Raw genomic sequence first — 27,612 nt, 5'->3', positions numbered from 1 at the left:
CCCTAAACCCTTGGAAAAACACTAAACATTTGGATAAATTCTAAATTATAAATCTTAAACACTAAACTCTAAATCTTAAAAATAATATTTTTTTTAAATAATCTTTTTTAAGAACTATTGTTATTTTTATTTATTTAATTTTTTATTTTTTATTTTAAAAGCATAATATAATTTGGCAAGTTATTTTGTTTCCTTAATTAAAAGATACTAGATCTAAAATGACAACTTTCTATTGGTTGGTGAACCTAAAGGTTCACCCTAGGGGGTGAACCCAAGAAAAAGTCTAAATAAGTAGCCTAAGAAAAGTGTATTGGGACCCTCCATCCTGTGTGCTAGGAATGATGGGCCCACAGTATTTATACAATTAAGAAATAATGACATAATTCCTTTTAAAATGTTAGAGAAAGAGAATCAAATATTTTAAATAGAGTGAGTGACGTGATTCTATTATGTAGACATTTATTTGGTGGATTTTTATTAAATGAAAAAAATCTTACAAGGAAAAGAATATTCAGCACCCGAATTGTTCAATGGATGCGTACAGTACAAGTAATATATTTTTACAGGTGCTTTATTATTTATAAATTACATATAGCATTGGAATTAATATGTTAATGCCAGCGATATATTCTTTTAGCTGGCTTAATTGTAAGAAAAAAGACTTGTAAGGGACATGTGGGGTTTAACTTTGCGAACTTCCGAACCTTGCGCAAGTGTACGACGTTAACATGTTTGAACAATTGCTTACACGCTTCGTTTGGCGCGTGTTTCATACTTCAAGAAGGATCCTTTATTAGTTATTGTTTCCAAGGAAGTCCAATGATGTAGTTAATGTATGTAATTTTCATATTGTTTGATCAAATCATTCAAACCAAACAATTAATGACTTCACATAAATCACATAAAATCGTTGAGTGCGGTGCGGTATCGTGACAAAGCTTTCTCCAAAGTCTTCTCAATACGTCACTCATCACGGGAACAAAAAAAACTATAAAAAGAGAGAAAATGACATGGTATTAATTCTACTAATAGTTAATGTGTCGTTGCAATAAAGAGAATACACAAGTGGTGAGGTTTTATATACGTAACGCACAAGACCACGCGCGTGTGGTTCCCACGATCCAATGACTTTCTTAACGTCTAAGTGCGGGGGGGGACCCATGTTTCATGGAACCGTTTCGAAGATTTTTTCCAGGTTTTTAACTACTACAGTACATCATTGTCCTTCACATGTAGCTTTAATAACGATGTTGCCACCAAGTTCCATGAAATCCATCTGGGTTTTCATAATAGCATTCAGTTTAGCTATGACATTATTAAGTTATTAACACTAGGATTAGTGACACAGACAACAGAATCAAATACCAATATTTTTTTCCATTAAACTTCTGTTTAAGATCGTAAGTAATTGTTGCGTATAGTAAGGAGTAAATATAACTGATATGGTGAATAATGATGAAGTAATTGTGATTTTAACCCTTTAAAAAACATTGATGACTTGTTTTAAAAGTGTGAAAACTAAGGTCTCGATAGTTTTCTAACATAGTTTTGTAAAAAAATTATCAATAAAAATCGACTGCTTTAGAAAACTGAATTCTTAAAATGTATAATATATTCAGTATGCGTATATATTTTAGTTTGTATTATATTCAGTAGTTTCATAAACTTGTACAATCACGCAAATAAAATTATCCCACAAACTTTCAATCCATATTTTTATATATTGAATTTATATTTTATCACCTTGTTCCATTTAAATTTGATTATTAAAAAAACATATATATTTGTCTTTATTAGAATTTGATTTTAAGTTAAAAATCTGTGGTAAATCAATTCATTTTATGTAGTTTTAGAATACTGTAATTTAGTAAGTCAAACTGTGTATTTTATGGTATTTTTAACTCCACTCTATTTTTTATTTGAAAATAGAGTTTAGAATAAAAATGGTTCAATGATATTTTATTTCTCACTCTATTAGAATGAAAATAGGTTTACTTTAAATATAAATTAATTTATTTTTTGGTATTATCACTCTATTTTTTTACTATAAAATAAAATATTATTGGAGCAAACTCAAATTCTATTATGCAGTTATTCTATTTTAAAGTAAAAATAGAGTAAACAAAATTGAAGATGGTGTTCGAAAAAGAGCCTTTCATAACTCCACAATATTACCTCTATTTTGCTTTCGATTCATAAGAAAAAAGTTTATAAACCGAGGAAACAATAATTATGTGAGTGCCTCAATTATTCCTCATAATGGTTAGGTAGTTCGAATTATTAAGAAACTCAATAAAGTAAATAAAGAAAGAAGGAGAAAAATGAAAAAGCGGTATTGCAAAACAAATAAAAAAAGAAGCCAATAGATTCTCTCTCTCTTCTTTTCACTTTTCTTTCCTCAAAGCTTTGCTGCTTTTCCTAACCTTTTCTCTCTCTAAACCAGAAACAAACCTGCCCTTCTCTTCCTATAAAAGTTAGCTCCATTTTCCTCTCAAATCTCCTCCACACCAAACCTCTCTCTCTCCCTCTCTTATTTCAGAGAAAAAAATAAACAAGAAAATGGAGGTGTCGACAAGAAAGCCTTATTTCATAGAAGAAGAAGACGACGGATTGGTTTCTCTAGCTGAGATGGAAGCTGGAGTTTCTTCTCCTTCTTCTTGTTACACAAACATGAACCAGTACCATCGTCGTAGTTATTACAATAATTACCATCAGTACTCTGTTTCATCACCCAGATCTGTTGTCGTCTCTGAAAAATTCCATGACTTCAGATTCGACAACAGCTGTTTCGGACAACAATCAGTTCCTCATTTCTTGGACTCTTGTTTCCTCTGTAAGAAGCGTCTTGGTCATAACAAAGACATCTTCATGTACAGGTACACATCTTTTGTTTCTTTTACATCTTTATTTCAATTTCTGTTTTAATGTTTTCGATCTTTTAGTCAACAATAGAAGAAACCCTATTTCTGATATTTTAATGTTTTGATTTTTGTGGTAATAACAGAGGAGACACACCGTTCTGTAGCGAGGAGTGTAGAGAAGAACAGATAAAGAGAGACGAGTCGAAAGAGAAGAAAAAGAATCTGTCTTCATCTGTGAAAGCTATGAGAAGAAATGAAAAGAGAAGCTCTTCTTCTTCTCCAACTAGATCTCGTGACTATGCTTTCCGCACTGGAACTGTTGCTGCTGCTTAGTTTCAATATCTCTTTAGTTAATATATTCCAAGTCAAAGCAAAAACCAAGAGAATCCATTAAAGCCAGTTGCTGTAACAGTTGGTTCATGGTTTGAATTTTAGAAACTCCTTTTCAAGGGTTTGTCCTTTTTCGTTTTTATTAGATTTTATTTTGCATAAAGAAAAAAAAAAATCATGCAATTTTGGGAGTACAAGAAAACTGTGGCCAAACGTTTGCCTATGTGAATTTGGTACATCTTTTTTTTTGGTAATATGTGAAGAAAACAAAAATATATGTAACATGAACATCTTCATCAGCCTGGCTGTTCTTTTATTTTTAAATGATGGGATTGTAATGAAATAGTACAAGATATATGTATATATATGTGATAATAACTTATATATTTGTTTAATTTTCGTTATTAAATTGACATGTGTTACAGTTATGATTCGAAATAAAATTTGATGTAGTGTGGAATCAACTTTGATTTGGAGTAGGTTTGATGTCATGACTTGAAAGAATAGTATAATGATGTATTATTAGACAATTTGTTTCTGCCCATGTTCTGTGAGATCATTTGTGCAGTACAAGTTTTTCTTTTCATTTTATTGAAACTGAAGTACAATTAGTTATAAAAAGCAGTAGTACAATTTTATTTTCAGAAAGAAAGATTTAAGGTTAATAAACTTTTCATCTCCTGCCTTACACAGTCACAAACGTAGGTCTTCTGTTAACCACAAGTTCTTTTTTCACAATCATCTGTAGTAGTATTATCTTCTTGCAGTCTTAAAATGTATTATGTCGTCTCACATCAGATCACAATCACATTCACATGATGTTGGTTATTCAGATGTGAAGGTTGCATCACGGGTCAAGTTACTTGGAAAGGCAGCTGTTGATTTGGGTTAATGGGCTTATTACATTACTACTTTGGTCTTTTTCTCACAGTTCATATTAATGCACATTAACAAATATCATCTCAACCATATTATTCCACTACTAGGCTCTCATTTCATAACCCCTTTTGTCAATTCTCCAACATAACTCATATTTTCGGAATTTGATTCTTCGATAATTTTCCTTAAGACTTTTAACGACAAAGGTCATGTTGGGTCTGTCTCTCTTTATCGTTTTTCTTCAGACAATGATCAGCCAATTTAGCAACTCTCCTGACCATAGCAACCGGATATTTGCTTCGTAGCTTTTTATATTAACATGATATAGTTTTTTTTTTTTTTTTGCTAAATTGTAAATGTCATTAATAGTAACGAAGATTCGGTTACAAAATGAATCTGAAACCACAGTCTGCTGAGACAGCCATTTGATTCTAAGGAGACACAAAAAGTTTTAAAAAACCCCTAAGAGCTTAGTTTATTAAGTCCAAGCTTCTATCAATAGAAAGCTTGAAGTTAATATGACATAATAGAACAAGAGACAACAGTATGAGACTCCTTGTTCGAAGCGCTTCTCGCTATAACTGGAGCATTCCTGAAGAAGCAAGAGAAAAGCTTGAAGGAGAGTTCAGTCGAGCATTCACCGAAGTGGCTCCAATCAGCTTCAACAGAGGTGTATGGCTCCCACCCCGGAACACTATTAGAAGAGGACGTCAACCAAACAAACCCAAGCTTTCTCGGCAGTAGATAAAAGTACCAACCCAAATTGATGCTGCTGACAATGGAAACTCGGGTTACTGGTCAAGCGTAGGCGGTACAAATGGGCTCCCCAACCGGCCACGCGACACATGAGATGCGGCAAAGACTCAGAGGGCACACTAAACCAACTGTCGGAGCTATGGAACAAGGGAAATGGAGCGCAGTAGGAGTCATGACTCCTCGAAAACAAGCGACTCAAATCAGCAAGAGAGAGCTCCGCCTTAATGTGGGAGATGCCTTTACAACGGGATGTCCTCAAAACCCAAGTAAAACGGCGTCACGAGCAAGAAGGAGAAGCCAATCGATTACCAACGAGCGCCACGGTTGTAGTCTTTTGAACTAAGAAAAGAGGTTCTCGGTGGAGCGCCTCACATCCACTTTTCACTCGATAAAGAGAGGAGAAGCTCTACAACAACCTTGGAACTACACAGAAGAGGAGACCGACTGGAGTGAGACGATGAGGCAGAAGCGGTGACGGCAGCGATGCGTTGTGCATTCCGGCGAGACTCAGATCTCGGATCTGACCCAGATCCAAGCGCAATCGGTGACTAAAGGTAGATCCAGGCCTCCCAAAGCTTACCTCGACTAACCAGACCTCGTTCATGCTCCAGAGAGACCAAAGACGCCTTTGGTTTCAGTTTGTTTCGACGGAGAGACCCATCGAACCCAGACACACGCACAAGGAGGAGAGACGAGAGGAGGAGGCGAAGGGTTGAGGCGGCGCGCTTAAAACAGACACGAAGCCTGCGGTGACCGGAGACGAGACTCCAGCGGCCACCGCGAAAAGGAGCTTGCTGTTGATGGAATTAGGGTTTAACGGCGGCTTTGTGGGAGAGACTCTAGAGAGAAGACTTTCTCTCTCTCTCTTGGTTTTTTGAATACGAGTCTCCTCAACATGATATAGTTTAACCCATTTTACAAGAATCTTCTCAGCCAAATGTTTCATTCGCTCTATTATTGTGCGACGACCAGTGATGATCTCATACGGAACAACTCCAAAGCTATAGACATCGCTATTTGTCATGAGATAGCTGATAGCCGGTGTCTACATACTCTGGAGCTGCATAGCCCTTTGTTTCGATTCTCTTTTTGGAGATACCATGAAAAAAAAAAAAAAAAGTTGTTACCTGTGGAAGAACCAATTGTTAATAATATATCAAGTTTGTAAACGAGATATGAGAAATGGTAACGCATTTGTAACATGAGTTTTGTCTCCTTCAGGACCCTCTTTAGCAAGGCCAAAGTCCGATAATTTCGGATAAAAATCATCATCCAAAAAGCACATATGATGATTTGAGTCCATGCATATTATCTGTTTAAATGAGATTCTTTTGTTGGTTTAAAAATCACCTGAATATCATACAAAAAAGCCAATCCTTGAGCTGAACCGAGCAAGATAGAAAAGTCTTTTTTTTTTTCCAAGGCAACGTTGGGGCATTTGTAGTGAAGAGATGATCCTCTAAGCTGAGATTAGACATGAACTCTTAAACCAAAAGCCTCTCTGTGTCCTCTGAGCAATATCCTAAGAGCTTCACTACGTTTGGGTGATTCACTGTATCTGTACGCCCAATAAATGAACCTCTGCTTAGCATTTGCTTGTGACCCTTTCATTACAAACAAAATGATCATATAATATCCGAAGATCAACCCATTTGCTTGTGACCCTTTCATTACAGCTCCATCGTAAAGGCCTCACAGTGGCCCGTGGATTATGTTGGACAATGGGCTTTTGGGAACAAAATGCTGGTTGAATGGAACTGATATCACAAGAGACACAAACAAACATGAACGTCTCACGAAAATCTGACATTGATAGGTTTTGATACAAAGGAAAAACTCAAATGGAAACTGAGGTAAAAGCATATAGAAGAAAAAAAGGGGTAATGTATTACAATTGTTATGTGGGATTTTACTTGCAGCTAATGTAGTAGTCTAAACCTAGTAAGGGACACACAAAAACAATAACAGAGACAAACTAGTGTTCCACCTTCCTGAAACAAATATGCCTTTTCTTTTTGTTGTACACAAGTCTCCTGCTTTCTCAAAACGCATGATGCTCTTGTACCTGTTCCTTCATTCCTTCACGGCTTGTGTAACTTAAACCCAAACACTCTTGGCACATAGCTTTGCGATGCCTTTTGCGGTTTCAGATGTCCGTGCGTCATCAGGAACAGATGTGGAAACGTTGTCCCAAAGTATGCTCCATCTATGTCTGTTTTTTTTTTATTTTGGGTTAAAGAACAACACACACAAATACTGCAGCAATAACACAGCAGAACATATCTAATAAGAATCAAAGTAATACCAAACTAGACTCTTTATAAAGCATGCATATGTATGTATAATATAACCAATAAGTTGAGGAGCGAGCGAAGTAAAAAAAGGATACTGCCTTGGTATTTTGATCGTGGGTAATAGACGTCTTCACATTTGGGGCAATATATCTTCACGGTGCTTGCTCTAGGGATATCAGATTGCCCAACCGGTAAACAAGGCTGCCCACAACAATACACTCTCGGGCATCTTCCAAAGTCATAGTTTTTGTATTTGTCCAACTGTAAAAATCATTGGTAATTGGTAAAGGACCAAACCAACACTTTGTGTATGTTCTAACAGGATTGTTTCAAATATATATAAAAAAAGTTCCTTTACCATAGAAGCCAGGCCTTTGCTGGTCAATATGTAACGAGCATGAATCATTCCATACAGCATCTCGGCAGCTGACTCGATCAATTCATTCTGTTCCTCTGTAAACATCTCACCTGTTAACATTGAAAACAACACCTAAACGCCATATCAACAAATACATACTAAATCATTCATGTGTTAGGACTTACCATGAGAAGAGTCTACGTCCAGAATCAAATCAAGGGCATAGTCGTAGTAAGGAACTTGATGGCTGAGACCACACAAGTTAAAATCATCCTGGATGTAATCATCATCAACCTCGCAGAAGAACTCGTTCCCACGGAGATTACAGAACCAAGATATCCACGAGGTGTCCTCCCCCTCAGAGCCACTCACCTCTGATTCCTCGCTGTCTGTCTCTGATATATCCACAGCTAAAACAACCACATAACATTTCATCAAACACCACTCTTATATAACCTTATTTAAACAAAAAAATAACAAAGACTTGCTCTAGGAATCATGAACAACAAAAGTGGCGTTTAAGATTAAAGTTTCTAGCTTTAATTCAATTTAAGATGTTTCAAAGAAACCCAAATCAAGAAACAGAGCAAATCATAAGTAAGAAACCCAAATTGAGAAACGGGGGCAGACCCGAGGTAACGGACTCGAATAGAATCGAGCGATTCACAACAACAATAGAGGCATAAGAGACGAATCTCACCGTCGGAAATGGTAGTCTTCGAGAGAGACCCAGAACGTGAATCTCTGCTGTTGTTCTGGTCATGCAACTGCTTCCCTATCATGACGGAGTTCGATGCGGCCTTTCCCTTTCCATTGACGGGCTGAGACATCGAATGCGACGCCCGATTATCGCGAACCTCGTTTACAACACGTTTCCGATCGACGACCTCCGACTTGGTTCCAACCGTTCCCCTCTCCCTATACATGATCTAATCTAATCTCTCCCAAATTCAAATAATACAACTTCCGAGATCCACGCCGGAGAGGGATGGAGCTTCACGATCTCTAGGGTTTCCAAACGGAGCTTCTCGCCTCGCGTCTAATATCTATCTGACAACTAGTCTCTTGGTGGAACATTCACAGATAAGAACAAAAGAAAGAGCCAAGGGTAAAACGGGAAAGGGATAAATATAATTAGCTTCTCCGGTGAAGAGGAGAGACACGTGACGCTCACGTGACACGGTTATAAGGCTTGGACCGAATTAAACAGGCCCGGCCCAAGTTAGATCATTTCTTCTTAAACCAAATATAAAATCTTTTCATTGCTTGGGTTGGTTAACTTGTATAAAAGTTACAAGAGAAATCCAAAATAAACAAGCTTTATTCAAAAGAATTTTTTTGATTCTGATCTCCAAGTACTAAACTTCCATTAAAGAATCACAGAGAGAGTTACTGAGGTGGGGGTGGTGGTGATGAAGGATGTTGAAGAAGGTGAACATGATTAGTTATGGCGTCAGGACAAGACTGAGCTTGAAGAAGCTCTAGCCTCATGAAAGGATGCACGAACTGAAGTGTGTAATCTTCGTCTGCAGATAAAACACATAAAGATATTGGTCTTCCATCACTTGTATATGTAGTAGAGAGGCACAAATAAAAAGAAAATCGGACGAGCTTACTCTCTTTAACAGTGCCGTATAGCCAGCAAAGAACCTCATCAGCAAATGCCAAGCACACTCCTCCCTAGTTTCCTCCAAAAACTCATTTGTGTTTAGTTTTAATAAGATTTGGATTATAATGAGAGAATTTAGTGATATAATACTGACCTGCCAGTAGTTTTTCAGTCTGGCTCTGTGTGCGATATCTTTTGTTCTCAGTCTCTCTGTGCGTACTAGCCTCCCTCCATCATCTCTACACAACAAAGGAAAAGAAAATGTTTACTTTGATTGCTCTGCTTGAATCTCAAAAAGGAGAAAACTTATATAAGTTTATCTTTACCTATATCCAACGACAATGTATGGCACTCCTGCTACAAATGATTGTATCTGCAGCAATAAACCAGTTTTCTCATTGTTACTTCTATGAATCCACAAGAAAAGAGAATATGCAATTCGTGAAATACCATTACTTAGTACCTACCCAGAATTTAAGCAGTTTCTCTCTCTCATATCTCTCTACGGTACGATCATCCAACTACAGAGAGTAAACAGTAGGAAAGTTACAGGCAATGAAAAGAAGGTAAAATAACAAAGGAGCTTTGCTGGGAAAAAACTTAGCATGAAGAGGCATACCTCGCGAGTAGTTTTCAACTCTATATAAATCCTCCTTCCTTCATCAGTTTCATCGCAGCAATCCATTTCAGCACCCATCAGAACACGGTGAGCTCCGAGTTTAGTCTTCACAACCGAGCAGAATTCAACATTGGCATCCACGTGGTGTATTTCTTCCCCATATGCTCTTCCTGGATCTTCCGTTGCAAGGCTTTCGAAACAATATCCCCAGTAACATCTGATTGCGATATAGATAGCATTGGTTACATTAGGGTAGCAAAAAAAATGCAGTGCAATACACTCTTCTTCTGCCCTAATATTCTGAAACACTGCTTAACTATGTAACCTTGTCTCCTACAATGAAGATTACCTGCGGCGATCTAAGTCACTCTGTGGCCTTTCAGGCAGTTTATGCACATCCAGATATATGGTTCCATTCCTCTTATGCACACCCATTTCCCATGGCTCATGCCGGTTGTAAGCAGCACCCAGTATCTGAGAGAGAGATAAAACAAAGCAAAGCCAGTGAGTTATCAAACAGAACCATGCATTCACATTTCTTGTTAAGTACAGTAATACCAAAGAACAAGGCAAAATAATGTTGAGGATCTTATTTACCTTGTTCAGATTATTACGGAATGTCTGTCCAAAAAGAAGCACAAAAAGACAACATTGATGTGAAAATCTCTTCAAGACAATGAAATTGAGAGTTAAATGGACTTATAGACACAAGCACTTCATACCACAAAATGAATGTTCTCCAACGAAATGTTTTTTGCTCTAATGCTGCCAAGAAGGTCACCAAAGCCCTCAGAGCCCAGATCTGCCTCAACAGAGAAAACAATCAGCTTAATACCTCAAACTTCTACATCTTGCACATGATCCAATAGTTGTCACAAAATATAATGTACTAACACTAAAACCATTACCTATTTTCTCAATAAAAGTATCATAACCTTGATTTAAATCCGCACCAATGTCTTCAGAAACATGACGCTTGAAAAGCCTCTGGAAAACAATAACAAAGTGGACATAAATAACCTGCGGGTGATTAAAACATTTACATACAACTAGAAAGTTAAATAGAACAAAGAATACCAAAACTCACCAAACCTCGCTCATCATAGAACACTTCTCCACCTTCTACACGACTGTAGCTAGTAAGCTCACATGGCTGTCAATATCAAACACAACGAAACGTGTTTTCATATATCGATAAACATAGAAATTTGAATAAACATAGAAATAAGAAAACAAAGGTTACCTCCTGAAAGACGGTAGATTTCCTAGACAAGGTTTCTTTACTTTTGGAAAGTTTAAGCTCGGAAACAAAACGCTCATCACGCTGATAACTCTGGTACCTCCCACCACGGCCACCACGTCCTCCAGGGTAAGGCCCGGGACGAGGAAGAAGCCCAGGTCCTCCTCTCCCATTAGAAGACCAACGCCCACGACCCATTCCTCCTCTCCCACCATGGTTATTGTCATTGCTCCATCCCGCAGGCAAAACTGTCATACAAACAACTATTAACCAAGATAGTAGCTAGCTATCTACTCTATCAAACAAGATTCGAACTTGCCAGGGATTGAGTAAGTGCTTAAAGCAGGTGTCTTAGTGTACTCTTCATTATCAGACCCAAACAGATCCTTCTCCTCTTCATCTTCTTCTTCGTAAACTCCAGTTTCTCCATTATTATCATTGCTCCTGTAGCTATCTACTCCATCATCATCATCTCCATGCTCCTCTCTCCCGCCGCTGCTTCCGCTGCCGCTTGAGCTGCTACCACCACCACCACCTCCGCCTTTAGAGGAAGACGCCCCGGAAGACGAAGCTGAGCCAGACGAGGAGGAGGAGGAAGAACCGGAAGAGGAGGATTTCGAGCGCGAAGATCGAGAGTCGTTGTCGGAATCTTCTCCGAACAAATCTTCGATTGGGTTTTTCATCGGCGGTAAATCCATCACAAAAGAAAAAGGTTTTGGGGTTAGGTTTCCACTCCTTCCCGTTGCAGCAGAGCTTCCGATCCGAATCGACAATTACAACAGCGAGTTCATTCACGTGTTTTGGTCACTCTATTGAGCTTTGGGCTTTCGAAGTAAAATGTGGAAACCAATCAGGTCCATTTAGCTTCTTTTTTATTTATTTATCAAAGGCGAGTGTAACTTCACCGAAATTACCAATTAACCCTCTGTATTTTAGAATAATATTGCCAAATTACCAGGGATGCCACACACAGTTACACACAACTCTTGTTGTCAATCTATATGGAATTGCAAAATTTGCATAAAAGAAACCAGATAATAAGCTTTCCACAACTTCACATAACAAACGTGTATATATATATATGCATTTCATAAGAAACGTGTATATATATATATGCATTTCATACTATACCAACAAGTTTCCTGAAGGCCTTAACATGCTCAACCCTCTGCGCTTGAGCCTCTGTCACAGCATCAGCTGCTTTCAAGGTTCTGTATAGATTCCTATGAACCTTAAGGTACTCATTCTTATACATAGCTACATCATTATACATACCCTTCTCCTTCATGCAACTTATAACCTCCATCACTCTCTCAAAATACCCACCTCTCAGGAAGTTCACCACAAGCTTCTCCAACAGATCTTGCGTCACCTCCAACTCTCTGCTCGCCACGTTCCTTTTGATATCTCCCCACGCGACTGTGATCTCCCGGTACATGCTGAGAGACGAGTACATGTCGACCAAGATCCAATAGCTTTGCACAGTCGGTGAGATTGTTTTCATCTTCTGGATTTTACGGTAGGTCGTCACGGCGTCTCCTTGCATTTTGGCTTTGCAGAAGTAGTAGAGAGACGAGTTCAGCTCGTAGAGCATGCTTGGAACTTTCGTTTGCTCACCTGCGTTGATCTCCTGAACCAATAGCGCCCTGAGCTCTGTGTTTTCACAATCTTTAATCTCATCTGAAGGATCTGTAACTAAACCGGCTTTCGTCATTTGTCTCACAAGAACCTCGGCGTTTCTCAACATCTTGCTCTTGTGATAACCAGACAAGACCTTTCTATATGTAACCAAGTCCATGGGATTGCCCGCGGAAACCAAGTCGTCAAGAATATCGTGAGCAGCTTCTAACCAACCAACAGCAACACAAGCATCAATGACATCAGCACATAGCTTGGTTCCACCCACCGAGAACAGAAGCTTTGAAAGCTCAGGGAGGTTCTCACGTCTCTTGTAACCATATACCAACTTAGCAAGAGTCTTGTTCGTGACACCAAGCTTGGAATCTGCGCAACTGACAAAAGTCGCTTCGCTATCCACTCCAAGAGACGAATCTCTCTGCAAAATCTCAGGTGAAATCCGAATCTTTAAACCGGATCTGATATGGTGAGACCCAACAGGCAAAACCATAACCTTTTCAAGATTCTGAACGGAAGGCAAGTCCTTGCTCTTCTTGCATATATCTAACACAAGCCGACCCGCGGAACCAATGTCATCAAACTTGAACTCAAGGCTTAACAAATTATCATACAAACGACGATAGTGACAAAGAAGCTGACTCGGGACGTGACCGATACCTTCCTTGAGCTTCTTCAGCTCGTCTCTCATGCCATTCATTTCGTAAACGCAAGACATGATCACAATCGAGTGCCCATCCGCAACGACATCGGCTTTGGCCATCAGCTCGATGAGCTCTTGGCCTTTGAGAGAGAAACCAAATCTCACACAAGAACCAAGCACGAGATTAAACAAGACCGTATCAGGCTTCATCACATTACTATTCCTTTTTAGTTCCATAAAACGATGACAAACCTGAACTAGATAATTCGAAGCTAAGCAAGTCCCGACCTCTGTTTTAACCATATGCATCACAACAAGCCTCAACACATCGGGAGTTAAGACAAATCCTTTCTCCAGCATTGTGCGGAGTATGTTACAAGCGGATTCAGACATCTGAGCTCTCGCTAGAGACAGTAACAACTTCGTTAACGCATCGGAGTTCACAAGACCAGAGTTCTGCTTTAAAGCTAAGCGAGACAGATCATCAGCCTTGCAAAGCCAAGCGGAATCGGAGGAGTAAGAAAACACAGTGACGAACCTGTTCATGATGGAACTATCTGGAAACCCGTAGAGACGTTTGTAATCTTTGAACACGTCCCACGCGTCATCCACAAGGTGATGCTTGAGAGCTGTTTCGAGCTTCTTCTTGAGAATCACTTGTGAAGAAGCTTCCCAGCTTAGTCTACCAGGTTGAACACTAGTGCTGGAGAACAGGGCTGGTTTCGAAGATGTGCTAGCTATGCGACGAATCGATTCAATGACAAAGTTCCGTTTCCTAAACATCAGTGTAGATATCTGAATCTAGAATTTAGCAAATGAGAGGGATGTGAAGAACCCTAAATTGGTCGGAGCTCGGGGAGTCGAGAGAGAGGACGAGTGGCAAAACCGTAAATTTCATTTGGTCCAGAGACATTTGTAACTTTTTGTTTTTACGGTAAAAGGGCTCAATAAAATCTTTCTTTACAGTTTTGGCAGTTATAAGATTCAATTGGAATAATCAGAGACCTACGATTTTAACATAACAAATCTTTTTTTTTCTTTTTGTATGCGTAAAATCTTTAATCTTTACAAACGTATTGATGTGTGCTATGTACAAACTCGTAAAACATTTTCTATGTATACATGACGTAGAGAATTGGTGATTTGCGCTCTATTTAAAGCTAAAAAAAACAAGGATTTCAAAAATGTTCTGAGAAGAAAATAGGAACCCAGAATATGATGTAAGAGAAACAATTTGAAGCAAAAAAAATATGATCTACTGTGTGTGTTTGCAAACAGTTGTTGTGGACTACACCGATCAACTCAGAACTTGGTCTTGGTTCTCTCTTGTGCGGTCCAACCATTTGTAAAACGGTTTTGTTTCTTCATTTGACAATCTCATCCACCTCCGAGTTAAAGATAAAGCTTGGAAACGTTGTCGTTATATCCCTGCGTAGATTTATGCATACGTTAAGAAAACTTATCTGCCATTTCATTTCTTAAACTTTTCTAGTATACTTGAGTTCTGGTTCCCATGAATACCTGAGATATGGGAGGGTCATGATCTTAAGTAGTGATGGGTTCTTGTTCACGAAATCGCTCCACTCTAGTTTATCAATCTTTCCATCCTGATTCACGTCTGCATCTTCAAATGTCTGTTCATGAATGAAAGATAACGAAACTTAAAACTTGAGCTCAAAATGTAAAAATTCTAGAAAGACAAAAACTTTATAATTCAACAGACCATCACAAACCTTATCTAGTATTATCTCTATGGTTTCATCAGCCAACTTCATTTCAGATTCACACAGAAGGGCGATCAACATTTGCTTCACCTGCATACATATCACACACAATAATGATTTTTCCTGCAAGGATATTTTAAGTAAGGGATGCATAATCAAGAACATTGTTCCAACTTAGCGAACATCTTTCATTATCAGTATTCATAGCTTAACTCGCAAAAATGCAAAAGAATACAGGATGCATAGTGTTGTTACCTCTTGTCGTTCAATGAAACCCGTACAGTCCATGTCGTAAAGCCTAAACGTAACTGAGAGAAAAAAAAGATAAAAACGTAGACCATAATCAATAGAACTTCTTCACACAAAAGCTTCCAGAAGTAATAATACATATAAAACGTTACATCATTAGATAAAATAATAGATATAAAACTCTCTTCATGTCGTAAACTTACAATCGATTTTGTCTTCTAAAGAAGCATTGGGATGGAAAACATTGAGTGATCTAACAAAGTCGCCGAAATCAATCACTCCTTTTCGTTTAACATCAAACATATCAAATATCTGCAAGGGAGAATGATTACTTAGTTTAATTAACATATTACTCTTCAAGAATAATAAATTTATTATAAGCGTGAGGAAACTTAGAGTATACCCTGTTAGCAAATAGATTCTCCTTCTTCCGGTTCTTGAACAAGGCAAGTTGAAACTCTTCCTGCACGCACGCACACACGTGAAGGAAGTATTATAAACACACACAAAGATAAAGAAAGTGAGGCCATGAAGAAAGCCTCATAATTCAAAACCAAAAGCAATCTAATATATAATAAGAAAATTCAAGTCAAACATTAAGGGCTATGATTCATTGAATTAGTGGTGCAATATGGAACAGACAGATAGTACTAGCATGGAGAAATCATTATTGTTGTTCTAATAAATTGGTTAAAGTCAACGAAGTGGAGAACTACTGTAGATGAATAGCGTAAAGAGGAAAAAGAGTACTAGAGTGGGGTCATGAAAAGATCAAAATGGGGTCCAAAGAAAAATAATTTTATCAAAATCTTTATGTAGGTAGGTACCTTGTGGATCAAACCATCATCAACAACGGAACTGCTTATGCTCTTGAACAGCTCAAACAATGCTTCAACCTCACTCACACTAACTGGAAAAAGAGAAAAAAAGCCACACTGCAAGATCAACAGAAAAGTACCAGCAACCAGACACAAAAAAAAAAAAAGATTAATCTACTTTGAAACTTTTTGGATATTAATAGAAAGCAAGGAGTCAGAAACCATTCTTGACCATAAAAATATAATAAACTGACATGAATAAAGATCAGGTGATGGTATTGGTAACAACTAACAACTAACAAGAAACATGTTGAAACTAAGGGACGTATAGTAAATTGGATACAAGATTATGAATAAAGGACCCTGAAAAACAGATTATTTAAACTAAACCAATGAGCAGAGAAGAAAGGTCAACATATAAACTAGACAATGAATCCTCAAACATGCAAAAAGGAATGAATTAGGAACAAAGTAGTAAACATACAGGCAGTCTCGGAGGCAAGCTTGACAGGGTCTTCGTGTCCACGGAATTCTCTTGCTATTTTGGAGTGGAAGCAGCCCATTTACAGAGATGCCAACAGACAGATTCTGAGGATGCTAAAGCTTCGATTTTACTGCCCATAATCACAAACATCTTTTTTTTTTTAGAATCTTCACATATTCTAGAGAAACAGAACATGAGAGTTTGAATTAAAACACAGAACATCAACGTAATGTATAATAAATCACAACAATGGTACGATGATCGTCTAGAATCTCAACAGCTTTCGTCAAAATTTCGAACCACAAAAGTTGTTAGAATCCAAAAAGAGATTCAAAACGTATACCAGGAAACACGATTCGAAAAAGCAGAAAGTAGAGAATCAAAGAAGGTAATGTAGGCACGTCGAGAATTCAACAGCCGTGAAATCAAAATCACGAATTTCTTAAAAAAATTGTAAATAATCTCATAAGCGAAAACACTCACCACCAGCACCAACCTAAGAGAACGGCTCGCCGGAGAGATCCAGAGAGAGAGAGAGAGAGAGAGACAGCACAATAAAGAGAAGAGAGAGAGAGAGAGGCAGATGATCTCTGTAGAGATGAAAGATCGGACGGTTGAAATCAATTTACTACAGAAGCTGTGGGCTTTTTGTTTGTTTTGTTTGGTGTAAGGAAGAATTGAGAATCAAGCAGCGGGCGGCTTCGGCTTATATTATAAGATGGGATGCGGCACGTGTGAAGGTCGTAAGCGCGTGCGAGACGAGTCAGTTTTGGAAGTTAATAGATCTAATATTTCAGTTACCATTCCTAATTGATTTCTGTTACTTTTCTTTCTGTCCATTTTCTCCATCTGTTAATTACGTAAGCATATACGATGATTATGTTCTGGAAATTATGTGTTGTTAGTATAATGAAAAATATTTGTGGGTGTATAAAAAAAATCCAGAAAAGAAAACACATTCATTGCCGTTGGGCAAGAAATTCAAAAGTTAGATTTTATCAAATAACCTATATCCCTCACATCCGGAAAATTCAAAGATGCGTCCATTTTAAATAATCAAAAAAGTCAAATTGGTACATCACCAGGAATATTCTGAATATACCAATTACCATACTCTGTTTACTACTAATATTTTAAGATATTTATACTTGTTCCCATAAATAATTCGACTACTTTTATATTTTCCAAAAACCGAATGAGATGGGGAGAATTTTAAGATTGGAAATAAATGTAGAAACGGACAATTCTAATTGTAATGGAAAGTGCTGTTTCCTGAAACCGATTGTAACATTTTCTTTTTCTTATTCTCTTTTTTTTCTATCTCTTTTTGCTTTTCCATTTTTTTTCTTTTCCATATGTTCTTGTGTTTTTTTAAAGGACAAATCCACATTTAAACTAGTTCAAATATTTCACTTGATGGAATATCATATCGTTTTCTAAATGAAACAAAAAAAAAATAGAATATAACCCAAACAGAACAAATTCTGACTCCAAATACTTTTTTTTTGCATATTCTATAAAAGATATTGGACAATTCTTTCGTAGTCTTTTTTAAGTTTTTGTCACAAAAATAATCCTAAAAAATGACCAAGATAGCTCTTTTTTATTTAGAAAATTTTAATTTTAATTTTTATTTTTTTAAATCTAAAATTCTATCCCCAAAACCCTACTTCTTAACTCTAAACTCTAAGTCTAGATTAGTTAATCTTAAGGTAAAAATGTACTTTACCCTTTAAAAAATTTTATTTTGGTCATTTTTCTCATTGAGGACTACTTTTAGAACAAAAACTTAAAAAAAAATGCTATCCTATTGAATTTCTCAAAGATATTTTGATAAAACCTATATTGTTCATATTTTCTTTTGAATATATCAAAATTAAAACTATGTTTAAACACATCAACAATTATCCCTACATCAAATCACACTACATGAAGTGTGAAGCTAGGCATTTATTTCGGGTCCGGGTTTTTTGGATCTTAAACATTTGGATCCAATATGTACTTAGAAATTTTCGGTTCGGATAGACCTGGTTTAAGTCTATAATTAAAATATCCATAAAATACTCTTAATTTTTTGGGTCCATATCGGGAGCGGATCGATTTCAAGTATTTAGGATCTAAAAAGGACATGACATATCCAACTCCATCAAATTTATATATTTTTCATATATATCTAAAATTTTACAAAATAACTTACATGAAACTATTAATAGTTAAAATAAAATATTGTTAAACTCTAAATTTTACATTGTAAAGCTTCATATTACTTAAAAATGTTACAAAATAATAAAAAATATTGTTAAAAAAAAATATTTCAACTAAATAATAAAATAATATATATAAAATAGAACATAAAAAATTATAATTTTGGATATACATGTTTTTAAGTCGAGTACAAATCCGTTCTTAACGGGTCGGATCTATTTGGGTCGGTTCTTTTCGGATCCGGATCTATTCTGTCGGTTCTTTTCAGCTCTAGTTCTTTCTGATAAAAAAAATTAAACCCAAAAAATACTTGTAAATTTTGGTTTGGTTCTAATTTGAATTTTCGGATCCCGATTAAAATGCCCAAGCCTGTGTGAAGCCTCCTAACAGGCTCTAACTGTAACGATCTTTTAACATAGTTAGACACTTTAGCAGATGTTTATTAACTAAAGAAGTCAAGTCACTAAAATATTTTGAATCAATTTAACTATAAAGCATCGTTTTATGATTTAAATTAAAGTCGTAGACCAGTCGGTGTGAAATCGTTACATTAGTCTGCAAAGTGGCAGACAGAGTTTGACATATTTAGGACCTTAATCACGACCTGGCCACGTGATTATCATCCAAAACAACAATACAATATCGTAAATCATATATCTTAATTTGTTTGATTATTTGTGGTTAATAATACCTTTGATTGAACCCTGTCTTTTCCAAAGGTCTACAAACTTGGCAATCATGTGATTAATTTGTAGTTTTATTATTCTGTATATTAAAGAAACTCGAATTTATAATTCGAACATATATTCACGTCATACGCCTGGTTGCATTTTTAGAATTGTTTAGGAAGTATATTAGTTCCCAAAGCTGGCTTTACATGGATTATATATTGATGTTTTCAATTATACATAAAGTATGTCTTTCAATTATATGTAGATGATTTATACAGAAAAAAAAGAATAAATCATCAGAAATAGATCAACTAGAAGACTATAGTTGGAGCAGAAAGGAAATTAAGCAAAATAGTTTTAATTTTACTAAATTATGCAAAAATGAAATTGATAAGTAATATGTTTTAATTTTTAAAATTAAGAAACGATTTACATAGTTATTTTTAAGAAAATATTTACTTTAGAAAATAATACGTAACAACAAAAGGGTTAGTCTTATAATCCGGGCAGTTATTTTAATTTAATTAAAGTACTCTTGAAATCCAAAAAAATTACTTTAATGGTTGGCTTGAATTGACTCTTTGGCATGGTCTCCGGACGTGTCGGAAACGCGTCGGTAAAAAAGGTTACCAATCAATTTTTTTTATTTGAATTGTTTTTAAAAAACTATGTGGCGGCATGGATCCTGTCGTCATGTAAGAAAACGGTAACTCTTACCGAGCTCGTCAAGGGTAAAAGCCCAAACATACTTTACATAGAAGACACATAACTGGAATAGGGAATAACGAAAGATGGAGGTCACCTTTCACAGGGTTGGAGTTTCAGTATTCTCCACCGGGGACAAAACCATAAGTTTGCGATAGTTTAACAAAAGTTGGCAAATCGATTTTATTCATTGCATGAAAGATTGTTTTTAGAATGAATTGGCCTAAATTAGGGAAAAATTTGTGTATACATGATGCAATTTCACTTGTTTTTATAGCTAGTTGGAGAGGGGGAGGGGGAATAACTATGAATATGTCTTTTTTTTTTCTTCCTCTCACTTTGCCCATGGGTAGATGTAGGCCCGGGAGTTTTATCCGAGATCCGGATCATCCGAAAATCCGGATATCCGGAGAGGCCGGATCCGGATAGTAAAATGTTAGATTCGTCAAAGCCGAATCCGGATCCGGATATCTTGATTTTTTAGTCCGGATATCCGGATCCGTAAATTTTATTAATAACTATTTCAAAAATTGTAATATCTATATATAAAAACTAATTTTATTTAATATATTTTCATTTTTATAATAGTATATATAAATTTTATGTAAATTTTGTAATATTATACATAGAAATAATTAAAAACATTATATATTTTATTATTTTTAAATTATTGTTAATATTTTATATATATTAATATTATTTTTTATTTATTTTAAGGATCCAAATCCGGATCCGGATATCCGCCGGATATTATAATTTTTAGAAGGATAGCCGACACCCGGATATCCGCGAACCCCGGATCTGGATAAAAATAGTAAAATTATGCATCCGTCGGATAAGGATCCGGATTCAGATATCTTAAAGTTGCCCGGATACCCGATCCGTCCCAGGCCTAGGTAGATGGATCTTGTTGGTTAGTTTTCTCAAGGTTGTTGCAAGGTTTTGGTGCCGAGCCGCGAAAAGGAAGGCATAACTGTACATGTGGATATATAAACCATATATAGAAAATACACTTTTTTTTTGGGTCAACTTGAAAAGACACCTTAAATTTTCTTCATATCAAAAAGTCTTATCTCTTTGTGACTAATTACAACATCATATAACCAAAAAAAGGAAGCAAGAGTCTCCGTTTTCGCTTTTCACTTCTTTGAACCCAAATACCCAATGATGATGATGAGTCCTCCTCACCATCTTTCCAGGCTGCTTGCCATTGTTTATCATATAACGTCGTCTCATCAAACAACTTCTTCAACTTATCCATATCCTCATTCTTGCGAATGAAGAGAACTCCAGCCACAGCCACAGCCACGAACAACAGTGTTTTACAGAAGAAGTTCCCCATTTGATCAACAAGTCCAACTCCAGTAAGACTATCAACAAAGTAAGCCATGAAGAACCCTATCATCGCAGCACGACGTACAACATAATGTAACATCTTAGTTATATCCCCTAGCTAGATTGTGTGTTTAATCTTTTAGAGCTTTGAGACAGAGGAAAATAAAACCGTACGTTAAGGAGCTCAGCTTCGGGTAAGTGGTATCTCTTCATCCAAGCCCACCATGGGATTATCGACGTATCGAAGACCACAGGCTCGTCGTTACTCGTGGTCTCTGGATTCTCTTCGAGCCATTTTCTTCTCTAGGCCTCTTTACAAAAACAGAAGTACAAGACAGTTACGTAAAACTCAAGTGATGGAAAAAAACTAAGTTCGAGGTTCTAACCAGCAACGATGACGTCATCCCAATCTGTTTTCCCATCTTTCTCGAACTGTTTCAGATCCCATGTTCCGTTAACCCACCTCGCATCCTCGAATTTGGTAAAAGGCTCCGTCGTCTTCATCTCTTCACCTTCCGTGGCGAAGACTTCTTCTTTCTTGACAACTGGTGTAGATGTATGAGGTTCTTTAACGTCCATGGAGACGGTGGAAGGAGAGGTTATCCCAGTGTCGGAGGAGTTAGCTCGAGTGACCGAGAGGAGAGAGAAGCGGTTCGTGGAGAGGAGAAGTAGTGAGTTCTTTGGGATGAAGATTGGTGGGGAGAACAATAACGCCCTTGTTAATAGTTTCTTTAGCTAAGATCATTATTATCGGGGGTTATTAACGGAATATAAGAATCTCTTAACTTTTAACTAAAAAAGATAAGAACCGACTCTTAAGGGTGTGACTGGTTTTCCCGCTACCACCCGCAAACGCAGCTTTTGCGGTTAGTAGCGGTTGTTGGCGTTTTGCGACAATCACTCAAACTGCTCTAAACCGCTTCAAACCGCTCTAAACTTCATAAATTCAAAAGCTGGTTCCAGCTAGCGTTTGCGAACCAGTTTTGCGGTTGCGGGAGGATGATTTTTTTCTTTTTTTTAACAATATAAATACAAAAATAAAAATATTCAATAAAAATTTTAAATTGGAATTATAAAAATACTAAAATATATCTATTATATTTTAATTAATATTATAAAATTTAAAAATAAAAATATTTAAAACTATAAATTTCTAAATATAGTTTTATATTTATTATAATATTATGATTTTTGATATTTTTATAATTATATAAAATGTAAATATTGTTAATTTATTATTTAACCGCTGCTGCATTTGGTAGTTAACCAGTCGTAAGTATCCCGCAAACGCAACAATTTCTAACCGCAGAACCAGTCGTACAAATCTCTTCAAACTGTTAGAAACCGCAACCACCCGCATCCGCGAACTCCCGCAACCGCAACCGCAACCGCAACCGCTGCGTTTGAACCAGTCACGCCCTAAATAAGACAATGGCACATTACCTAGTTGTAAAAATTTAACAAAAAAAAAAGAAAAGTTTAGATATGTGAGAAGAAGTGTAATTAGCATGTTATTTTGGATACACACTCATAACCATAACACTACCAACTTTTTTATTTTATTTTAATGGAATGAATAGAGATGTGGTTTTGGCATTTCATTTTTTGGTTACACTAGTTTTAAATTTGGTAAAGACTTCTTCTACTCATGCACCATGATGCTTACCATATGAAGAAACGTTATTTGCCTTGTTGTGAGTATTGTTTGGCTTAAATGCTTAATCTCTTTGCATGTATAAGTTTATGTTGTCTTTGATGTGTGGTGTATAATTAATGTATATTGCTTGTATCCTGGTCAAATGTGTTGTGTTGCTCTTTTCAAGCTTCTATAAAATCAGTGGCTAATTCTTATTGGCTGTAATGTGTGATTTTCATATTTGACATAATATTTGCTAGGTGATAACCAACTAAGTTGTCTCGACTTCTCTGATAATCTTCACAACAAGTGCTGCAAAACAATACTTAAAACATATATACAAAGCCTTTCAAAAATTAACATATATTTTGACATTTTGACAACATCCCACCAGCTTAGTGTGTGTAAGTATAAGAACACACTAACTTGGTTCGGGTTTGGATAACTGTTTTGGTGTCTGAATTTGTTGTCCAAGTCAAAATTAGTAGTCTCGTCAGTGGCAAAGAAAGGATGTTTTAAGCTGTTCCTCTCTTTCTCTTGATTGAGAGATTGACGAGAGCTAACTGTAGACTTTCTAAGAAAAAAGAGTGAGATTTTTCTTTATAAATTGGAATTTGCAGACATGACCTTGTATTATTTGAGTCTTGGGCTTCTCTTTGGTGGTTATAAGGTATGCCATGCGGATGACAACCAACGTTGAGCCAAAACACTTCAAAGAAGCAATGAAACATAGAGTATGGCGTGAATCAATGAGTTCAGAAATTGAAGTTCTTGAAAGACAACATACGTGGGATCTTCAAGAGTTACCAACAAACAAAAAGGCTCTTGGAACCTTTATCCCTAATATTACCTGGGCTAATATGTACATATTATAAGAGGTTAGTTATCTATACATATTAACATAGTTCCTCTTCTCTTTCAGTAACATTTAAACTTGAAAATTCCAGTGTTTCTCTTTTTGTGGGTTTAATTTCTTGGTATTTGAAGTTTCTGCTTCTTCTTTTTCAATATAGGATGAGAAGATATTGTAATATCATGTAAACCACCCCAAATGCAGAAAATGGAGTAGTTTATTTAGATTGTTGAGTTTTAATGCATGAATACACCTAGAGTTGTCCAGGTACATGCTTCCTTTACCAAAAAAAATATATATCTAATGTCAAACAAAACATGGATACAAATACTTGTTCGCAGTTAATTATGATTCCAATTGCCCAAGACAGAGATATCTGTCACATTTATAAAAAAATGGATGATGAATATATATAATTCCAACGAGTTACCTGGACAAATCGATTCATTAGATATATAGAATTAGGATACTATAAATAATACGAAGTTGTGTTCCACCTCCATGAAATAAAAATCGAGATTCAAATCAATATGACCAAGTCCAAAAAGAATTAAACAAGAACACGATAAGGCAGTTATTGTTCAAGGCAGTTATTGTTCTTAAGGTAGTTTTTCATAACTATAAGCTAACTAAGCTTATTTTTCTAACAAAATAGGTCTCACAATTTTAAATTTTATTTTCTCTCTCTTTTTAATGGGAGAGAAACTCGAAGAAATATACAAAATAATTGCTTTAATGACAAAAAAATGAAAAAGCTAAAGATGAAAAAGTTGTTGCATTTATTTTTATTTAATTCATCATCTTCTTCGGCAACAAAGTGTAACGACAGAAGCATTAATTGTCGTCTTCGAACCTCTCCAACCACCGTTTACATCTTCCTCACTTGCCACTAAATTATGGTCAGATCTGTACTGCGATGACCAAACAGCCACACCCTCTGTCATTGCTCGAGCTCTCATGTGTGAAGCGGCTGTAAATCAAAAACGACCACATCCTCTGTTATTGGTCGAGTAACGGCGAGCTCATACGGCGAATCACCACTCCGCTGCCTCGTTCAGTCATCGTAGAATCACCTCCGCGCTCAGATCTACCGTGGTGGCCGTCTGGAATCCTTGTGGGTCGTCATCTCCATCACAGAGTGAAAGCTTCAGAACAACAATGGTCAAGTTTCTATTTTTTGCACGTTTGGTCTTTCAAGGTTTTTTTTTTCATTTTTGACTTCAAACTTTCAGATTTGAAGAAATGACCTTTGATTTTGCCCCAAACTTATTAATGTGCATTTTAACCTTTGTTATATGCAAATAAGCACACCAATGTTTTTCCATGGGGTATTATTCATTTATTGTGTACGCTATTGTAATGATATATGTATGTAATCATATGTATATGTCATTATGTACACAAAATTTCACTATCCACATGTTCATCGTTCATATGTACACGATGTAACTTGTGCAATGATTCACATGTACACAATGTACAAAATGTTTATTTTAGCTAAAATTGCAAAATACTCTCTCCATTTCCTAAAGAAGGATTTTCTAAAATATTTACTCATATTAAGGCAAAAAACAAGTAATCACTTGTAAAAATATCACAAACATATTACTAAGGTTTTACAAAATGCACAAAAAAAATGAAACTATAAATTTTGAAGCCATTTGAAGTGTACACTATACCACATACACAATGTTTTTTATCATCCACATGTACATTGATTTACATGTACAAAATATTTTTTATTATCCACATGTACATTGATTCACACGTACGCAAATTAACTTGTACAATAATACATTGATTCATAGACCTCTCATGTAATGATGTAGCATGTATAGTTTCAGGCAAAAGACAAGTAATCACCTGTAAAAATATCACAAACATATTACTAAGGTTTTAAAAAATGCACAAAAGAAATGAACCTATAAATTTTGAAGCCATTTGATGTGTACACTATACCACGCACACATTTTTTTTATTATCCACATGTACATTGATTCACATGTACGAAATATTTTTTATTATCAACATGTACATTGATTCACATTTACGTAAATTAACTTGTACAATAATACATTGATTCATATACCTCTCATGTAATGATGTAGCATATATATTTTCAGGCAAAAGACAAGCAATCACCTGTAAAAATATCACAAACATATTACTAAGATTTTACAAAATGCACAAAAGAAATGAACCTATAACTTTTGAAACCATTTGATGTGTACACTATACCACGTACACAAGTGTTTTATTATCCACATGTACAATGATTCACATGTACACAAATTAACTTGTACAATAATACATGAACGCCACAAACATGAAACATGTAGGTCTTCAAACTTAGAGCAAAAAGTATGTACATCGATTTATTTATACATTGATCAAGTTATGACGATGATTTTAATAGTTTTTAGTATAGTTGCTCAGAAAAAGAAGACAAATCACATGTGTACATGTAGACATTGTTCAAGTTATGATATATGATAAAAATGAAATTTGGAACTTCATTTAAATCATTTATACCAGTCATCAATAATATAGCTAGTGTCCACATGGACACCCAAAATCATTGATATTCTTTTGGAGTTTTATGTTTGCTTCTATTATAGACAACATCAATGATATTTTGTGTACAAAGTAGCATAGAACATTTATCAGTGTGAACATATGAATTATGAGACCAAATCAAAAGGATTTATTTTCCAATCAGAAACATCTGGGGCATAAACGAAATGAAACAAAACTGCATGGACCAATGTTGCAAAATCAGAATATTTGCTTGGTCTGGATTGCACAATTAAAATTTTTGGGAAATATTCATGAACATAATAGAATTTTGAGACAAATTTTAGAATAAACAAGAGATGAAGGATCAGATGTGCAAATAATCAATACTTGATCATTGTTGCTCCAGTGAAGCTTTTTCTTCGATCTGCGACTAAAGTGACGATGATTCCAACCTCCACAACTCTGGTCTCGAGCATGACGACCACGACGAGGAAGAGACGTTTGAACCTTGACGTGGATAGCAGTAGAGCTATGTCGGAATGGAGCTTAGGGTTTGAGGTCACCGACAATGGAGTTTCCGTTGGAAGAAGAAACGACGATTGTTCGTTGGAGAAGAAACCACAAGGTTTTTCACCACTCCAAAAATGATCTTGATTCTCTTTTTGCTCTATTTTCATGATAAAATAAATTCTTATTTGAAATCATGGGAAGAATTGTTTATATTTTATTACAAAAGATCAGTTCTTTTCACTGTGATAAACTTGTCCTGCAAATTTCAATGTATCTTTGATCTGTAGAAAAAAATATTTTAATTTTGAGTAAAGAGAAAACAAGAAAATAGAAAAAGTGAGACCTAGTAGTTACAACTTGTTTTGGTTTCAATCAGTAAACGTAAAGAAAAATGAAGAAAGTTAAAAAAAAATGTTCTAGCAGTTGAAAGTGACTTATTGTGTTATAAAAATTTTAAAACTGTCTCTCCGTGTAATTCTTTCTAATTTCTAAAAGGTCATATGTCATTAATTATCAAACAAGGACCAGGTCTACATTTAACAACCGGAAGCTCGACTAATCTTGATTTACTTTCTCAGAAGAATGTGCATGCCATGACTTAGGCTTTAAAAAACAAAAAGGAATAATTCTAACAAGAACAGAGCTCTGATGACAAAAAAAAAAAAAAAAAAAAAAAAAAAA

General features: G+C 35.9%; 6 protein-coding genes across 8 annotated transcripts; 1 reads left to right on the top strand and 5 right to left on the bottom strand.

Moving 5' to 3' along the window:
* Positions 1–2,406: 2,406 nt before the first annotated feature.
* LOC106303799 lies at positions 2,407–3,490 on the top strand. The gene is made up of 2 exons (XM_013740124.1): positions 2,407–2,876; positions 3,005–3,490. Exons 1-2 carry the CDS (start codon positions 2,560–2,562, stop codon positions 3,192–3,194), a joined length of 507 nt encoding a protein of 168 aa, XP_013595578.1. The 5' UTR covers positions 2,407–2,559; the 3' UTR covers positions 3,195–3,490.
* A 3,117-nt stretch (positions 3,491–6,607) lies between these two features.
* LOC106305864 (casein kinase II subunit beta') lies at positions 6,608–8,577 on the bottom strand. The gene is made up of 5 exons (XM_013742267.1): positions 8,179–8,577; positions 7,664–7,888; positions 7,479–7,588; positions 7,216–7,381; positions 6,608–7,038 (listed from the first exon to the last, which is right to left on the bottom strand). The coding sequence occupies exons 1-5, from the start codon at positions 8,402–8,404 to the stop codon at positions 6,908–6,910; spliced, it is 858 nt and encodes a 285-aa protein (XP_013597721.1). The 5' UTR covers positions 8,405–8,577; the 3' UTR covers positions 6,608–6,907.
* A 148-nt stretch (positions 8,578–8,725) lies between these two features.
* LOC106305863 (decapping nuclease DXO homolog, chloroplastic) lies at positions 8,726–11,732 on the bottom strand. The gene is made up of 13 exons (XM_013742265.1): positions 11,266–11,732; positions 10,950–11,194; positions 10,794–10,859; positions 10,615–10,693; positions 10,429–10,508; positions 10,304–10,327; positions 10,056–10,180; positions 9,707–9,923; positions 9,555–9,608; positions 9,414–9,460; positions 9,242–9,326; positions 9,095–9,158; positions 8,726–9,004 (listed from the first exon to the last, which is right to left on the bottom strand). Exons 1-13 carry the CDS (start codon positions 11,642–11,644, stop codon positions 8,868–8,870), a joined length of 1,602 nt encoding a protein of 533 aa, XP_013597719.1. The 5' UTR covers positions 11,645–11,732; the 3' UTR covers positions 8,726–8,867.
* Positions 11,733–11,967: 235 nt separating this feature from the next.
* LOC106305862 (pentatricopeptide repeat-containing protein At4g17616) lies at positions 11,968–14,137 on the bottom strand. Its single transcript, XM_013742264.1, has one exon. It carries the CDS (start codon positions 14,005–14,007, stop codon positions 12,067–12,069), a length of 1,941 nt encoding a protein of 646 aa, XP_013597718.1. The 5' UTR covers positions 14,008–14,137; the 3' UTR covers positions 11,968–12,066.
* A 217-nt stretch (positions 14,138–14,354) lies between these two features.
* On the bottom strand, positions 14,355–17,189 carry LOC106305865 (calcineurin B-like protein 1). Of its 3 annotated transcripts, none has more exons than XM_013742270.1 (9): positions 16,983–17,189; positions 16,500–16,649; positions 16,025–16,107; positions 15,601–15,660; positions 15,401–15,509; positions 15,204–15,256; positions 14,958–15,038; positions 14,746–14,858; positions 14,355–14,652 (listed from the first exon to the last, which is right to left on the bottom strand). In XM_013742270.1, the coding sequence occupies exons 2-9, from the start codon at positions 16,576–16,578 to the stop codon at positions 14,589–14,591; spliced, it is 642 nt and encodes a 213-aa protein (XP_013597724.1). In that variant the 5' UTR covers positions 16,579–16,649; positions 16,983–17,189; the 3' UTR covers positions 14,355–14,588. The 3 variants fall into 3 exon arrangements, with proteins under 3 accessions (XP_013597724.1, XP_013597722.1, XP_013597723.1); XM_013742268.1 differs by having other exon boundaries at positions 16,500–16,629; XM_013742269.1 differs by having other exon boundaries at positions 16,500–16,629; positions 16,996–17,189.
* Positions 17,190–21,167: 3,978 nt separating this feature from the next.
* Positions 21,168–24,848, bottom strand: LOC106303293. The gene is given in 4 exon segments (XM_013739605.1): positions 21,168–21,496; positions 21,589–21,726; positions 21,802–22,150; positions 24,777–24,848. Coding segments are annotated over 4 exon segments (888 nt in total).
* Between the last annotated feature and the right edge of the window lie 2,764 nt (positions 24,849–27,612).

The sequence above is a fragment of the Brassica oleracea genome, chromosome C7 (assembly GCF_000695525.1).
Source record: "Brassica oleracea var. oleracea cultivar TO1000 chromosome C7, BOL, whole genome shotgun sequence".
Classification (NCBI taxonomy): domain Eukaryota; kingdom Viridiplantae; phylum Streptophyta; class Magnoliopsida; order Brassicales; family Brassicaceae; genus Brassica; species Brassica oleracea.
This window is presented reverse-complemented; position numbering and strand designations above follow the sequence as displayed.

Excerpts from the sequence above, each read along its gene's own strand:
- LOC106305862 (XM_013742264.1), bottom strand. The coding sequence starts at position 14,007 with ATGTTTAGGAAACGGAACTTTGTCATTGAATCGATTCGTCGCATAGCT.
- LOC106305865 (XM_013742270.1), bottom strand. The coding sequence starts at position 16,578 with ATGGGCTGCTTCCACTCCAAAATAGCAAGAGAATTCCGTGGACACGAA. Across the intron at positions 15,257-15,400 it reads TTTAGAAGACAAAATCGATT|TTACGTTTAGGCTTTACGAC; the intron begins GTAAGTTTACGA and ends TTTTTCTCTCAG. Across the intron at positions 15,039-15,203 it reads GTTTCATTGAACGACAAGAG|GTGAAGCAAATGTTGATCGC; the intron begins GTAACAACACTA and ends ATATGTATGCAG.
- LOC106305864 (XM_013742267.1), bottom strand. The coding sequence starts at position 8,404 with ATGTATAGGGAGAGGGGAACGGTTGGAACCAAGTCGGAGGTCGTCGAT. Across the intron at positions 7,889-8,178 it reads GAAGACTACCATTTCCGACG|CTGTGGATATATCAGAGACA; the intron begins GTGAGATTCGTC and ends TGGTTGTTTTAG. Across the intron at positions 7,382-7,478 it reads GCAAAGGCCTGGCTTCTATG|TTGGACAAATACAAAAACTA; the intron begins GTAAAGGAACTT and ends TGATTTTTACAG.
- LOC106303799 (XM_013740124.1), top strand. The coding sequence starts at position 2,560 with ATGGAGGTGTCGACAAGAAAGCCTTATTTCATAGAAGAAGAAGACGAC. Across the intron at positions 2,877-3,004 it reads AAAGACATCTTCATGTACAG|AGGAGACACACCGTTCTGTA; the intron begins GTACACATCTTT and ends TGGTAATAACAG.
- LOC106305863 (XM_013742265.1), bottom strand. The coding sequence starts at position 11,644 with ATGGATTTACCGCCGATGAAAAACCCAATCGAAGATTTGTTCGGAGAA. Across the intron at positions 10,860-10,949 it reads AATCTACCGTCTTTCAGGAG|CCATGTGAGCTTACTAGCTA; the intron begins GTAACCTTTGTT and ends TGATATTGACAG. Across the intron at positions 9,005-9,094 it reads ATACGGCACTGTTAAAGAGA|ACGAAGATTACACACTTCAG; the intron begins GTAAGCTCGTCC and ends TTTTATCTGCAG.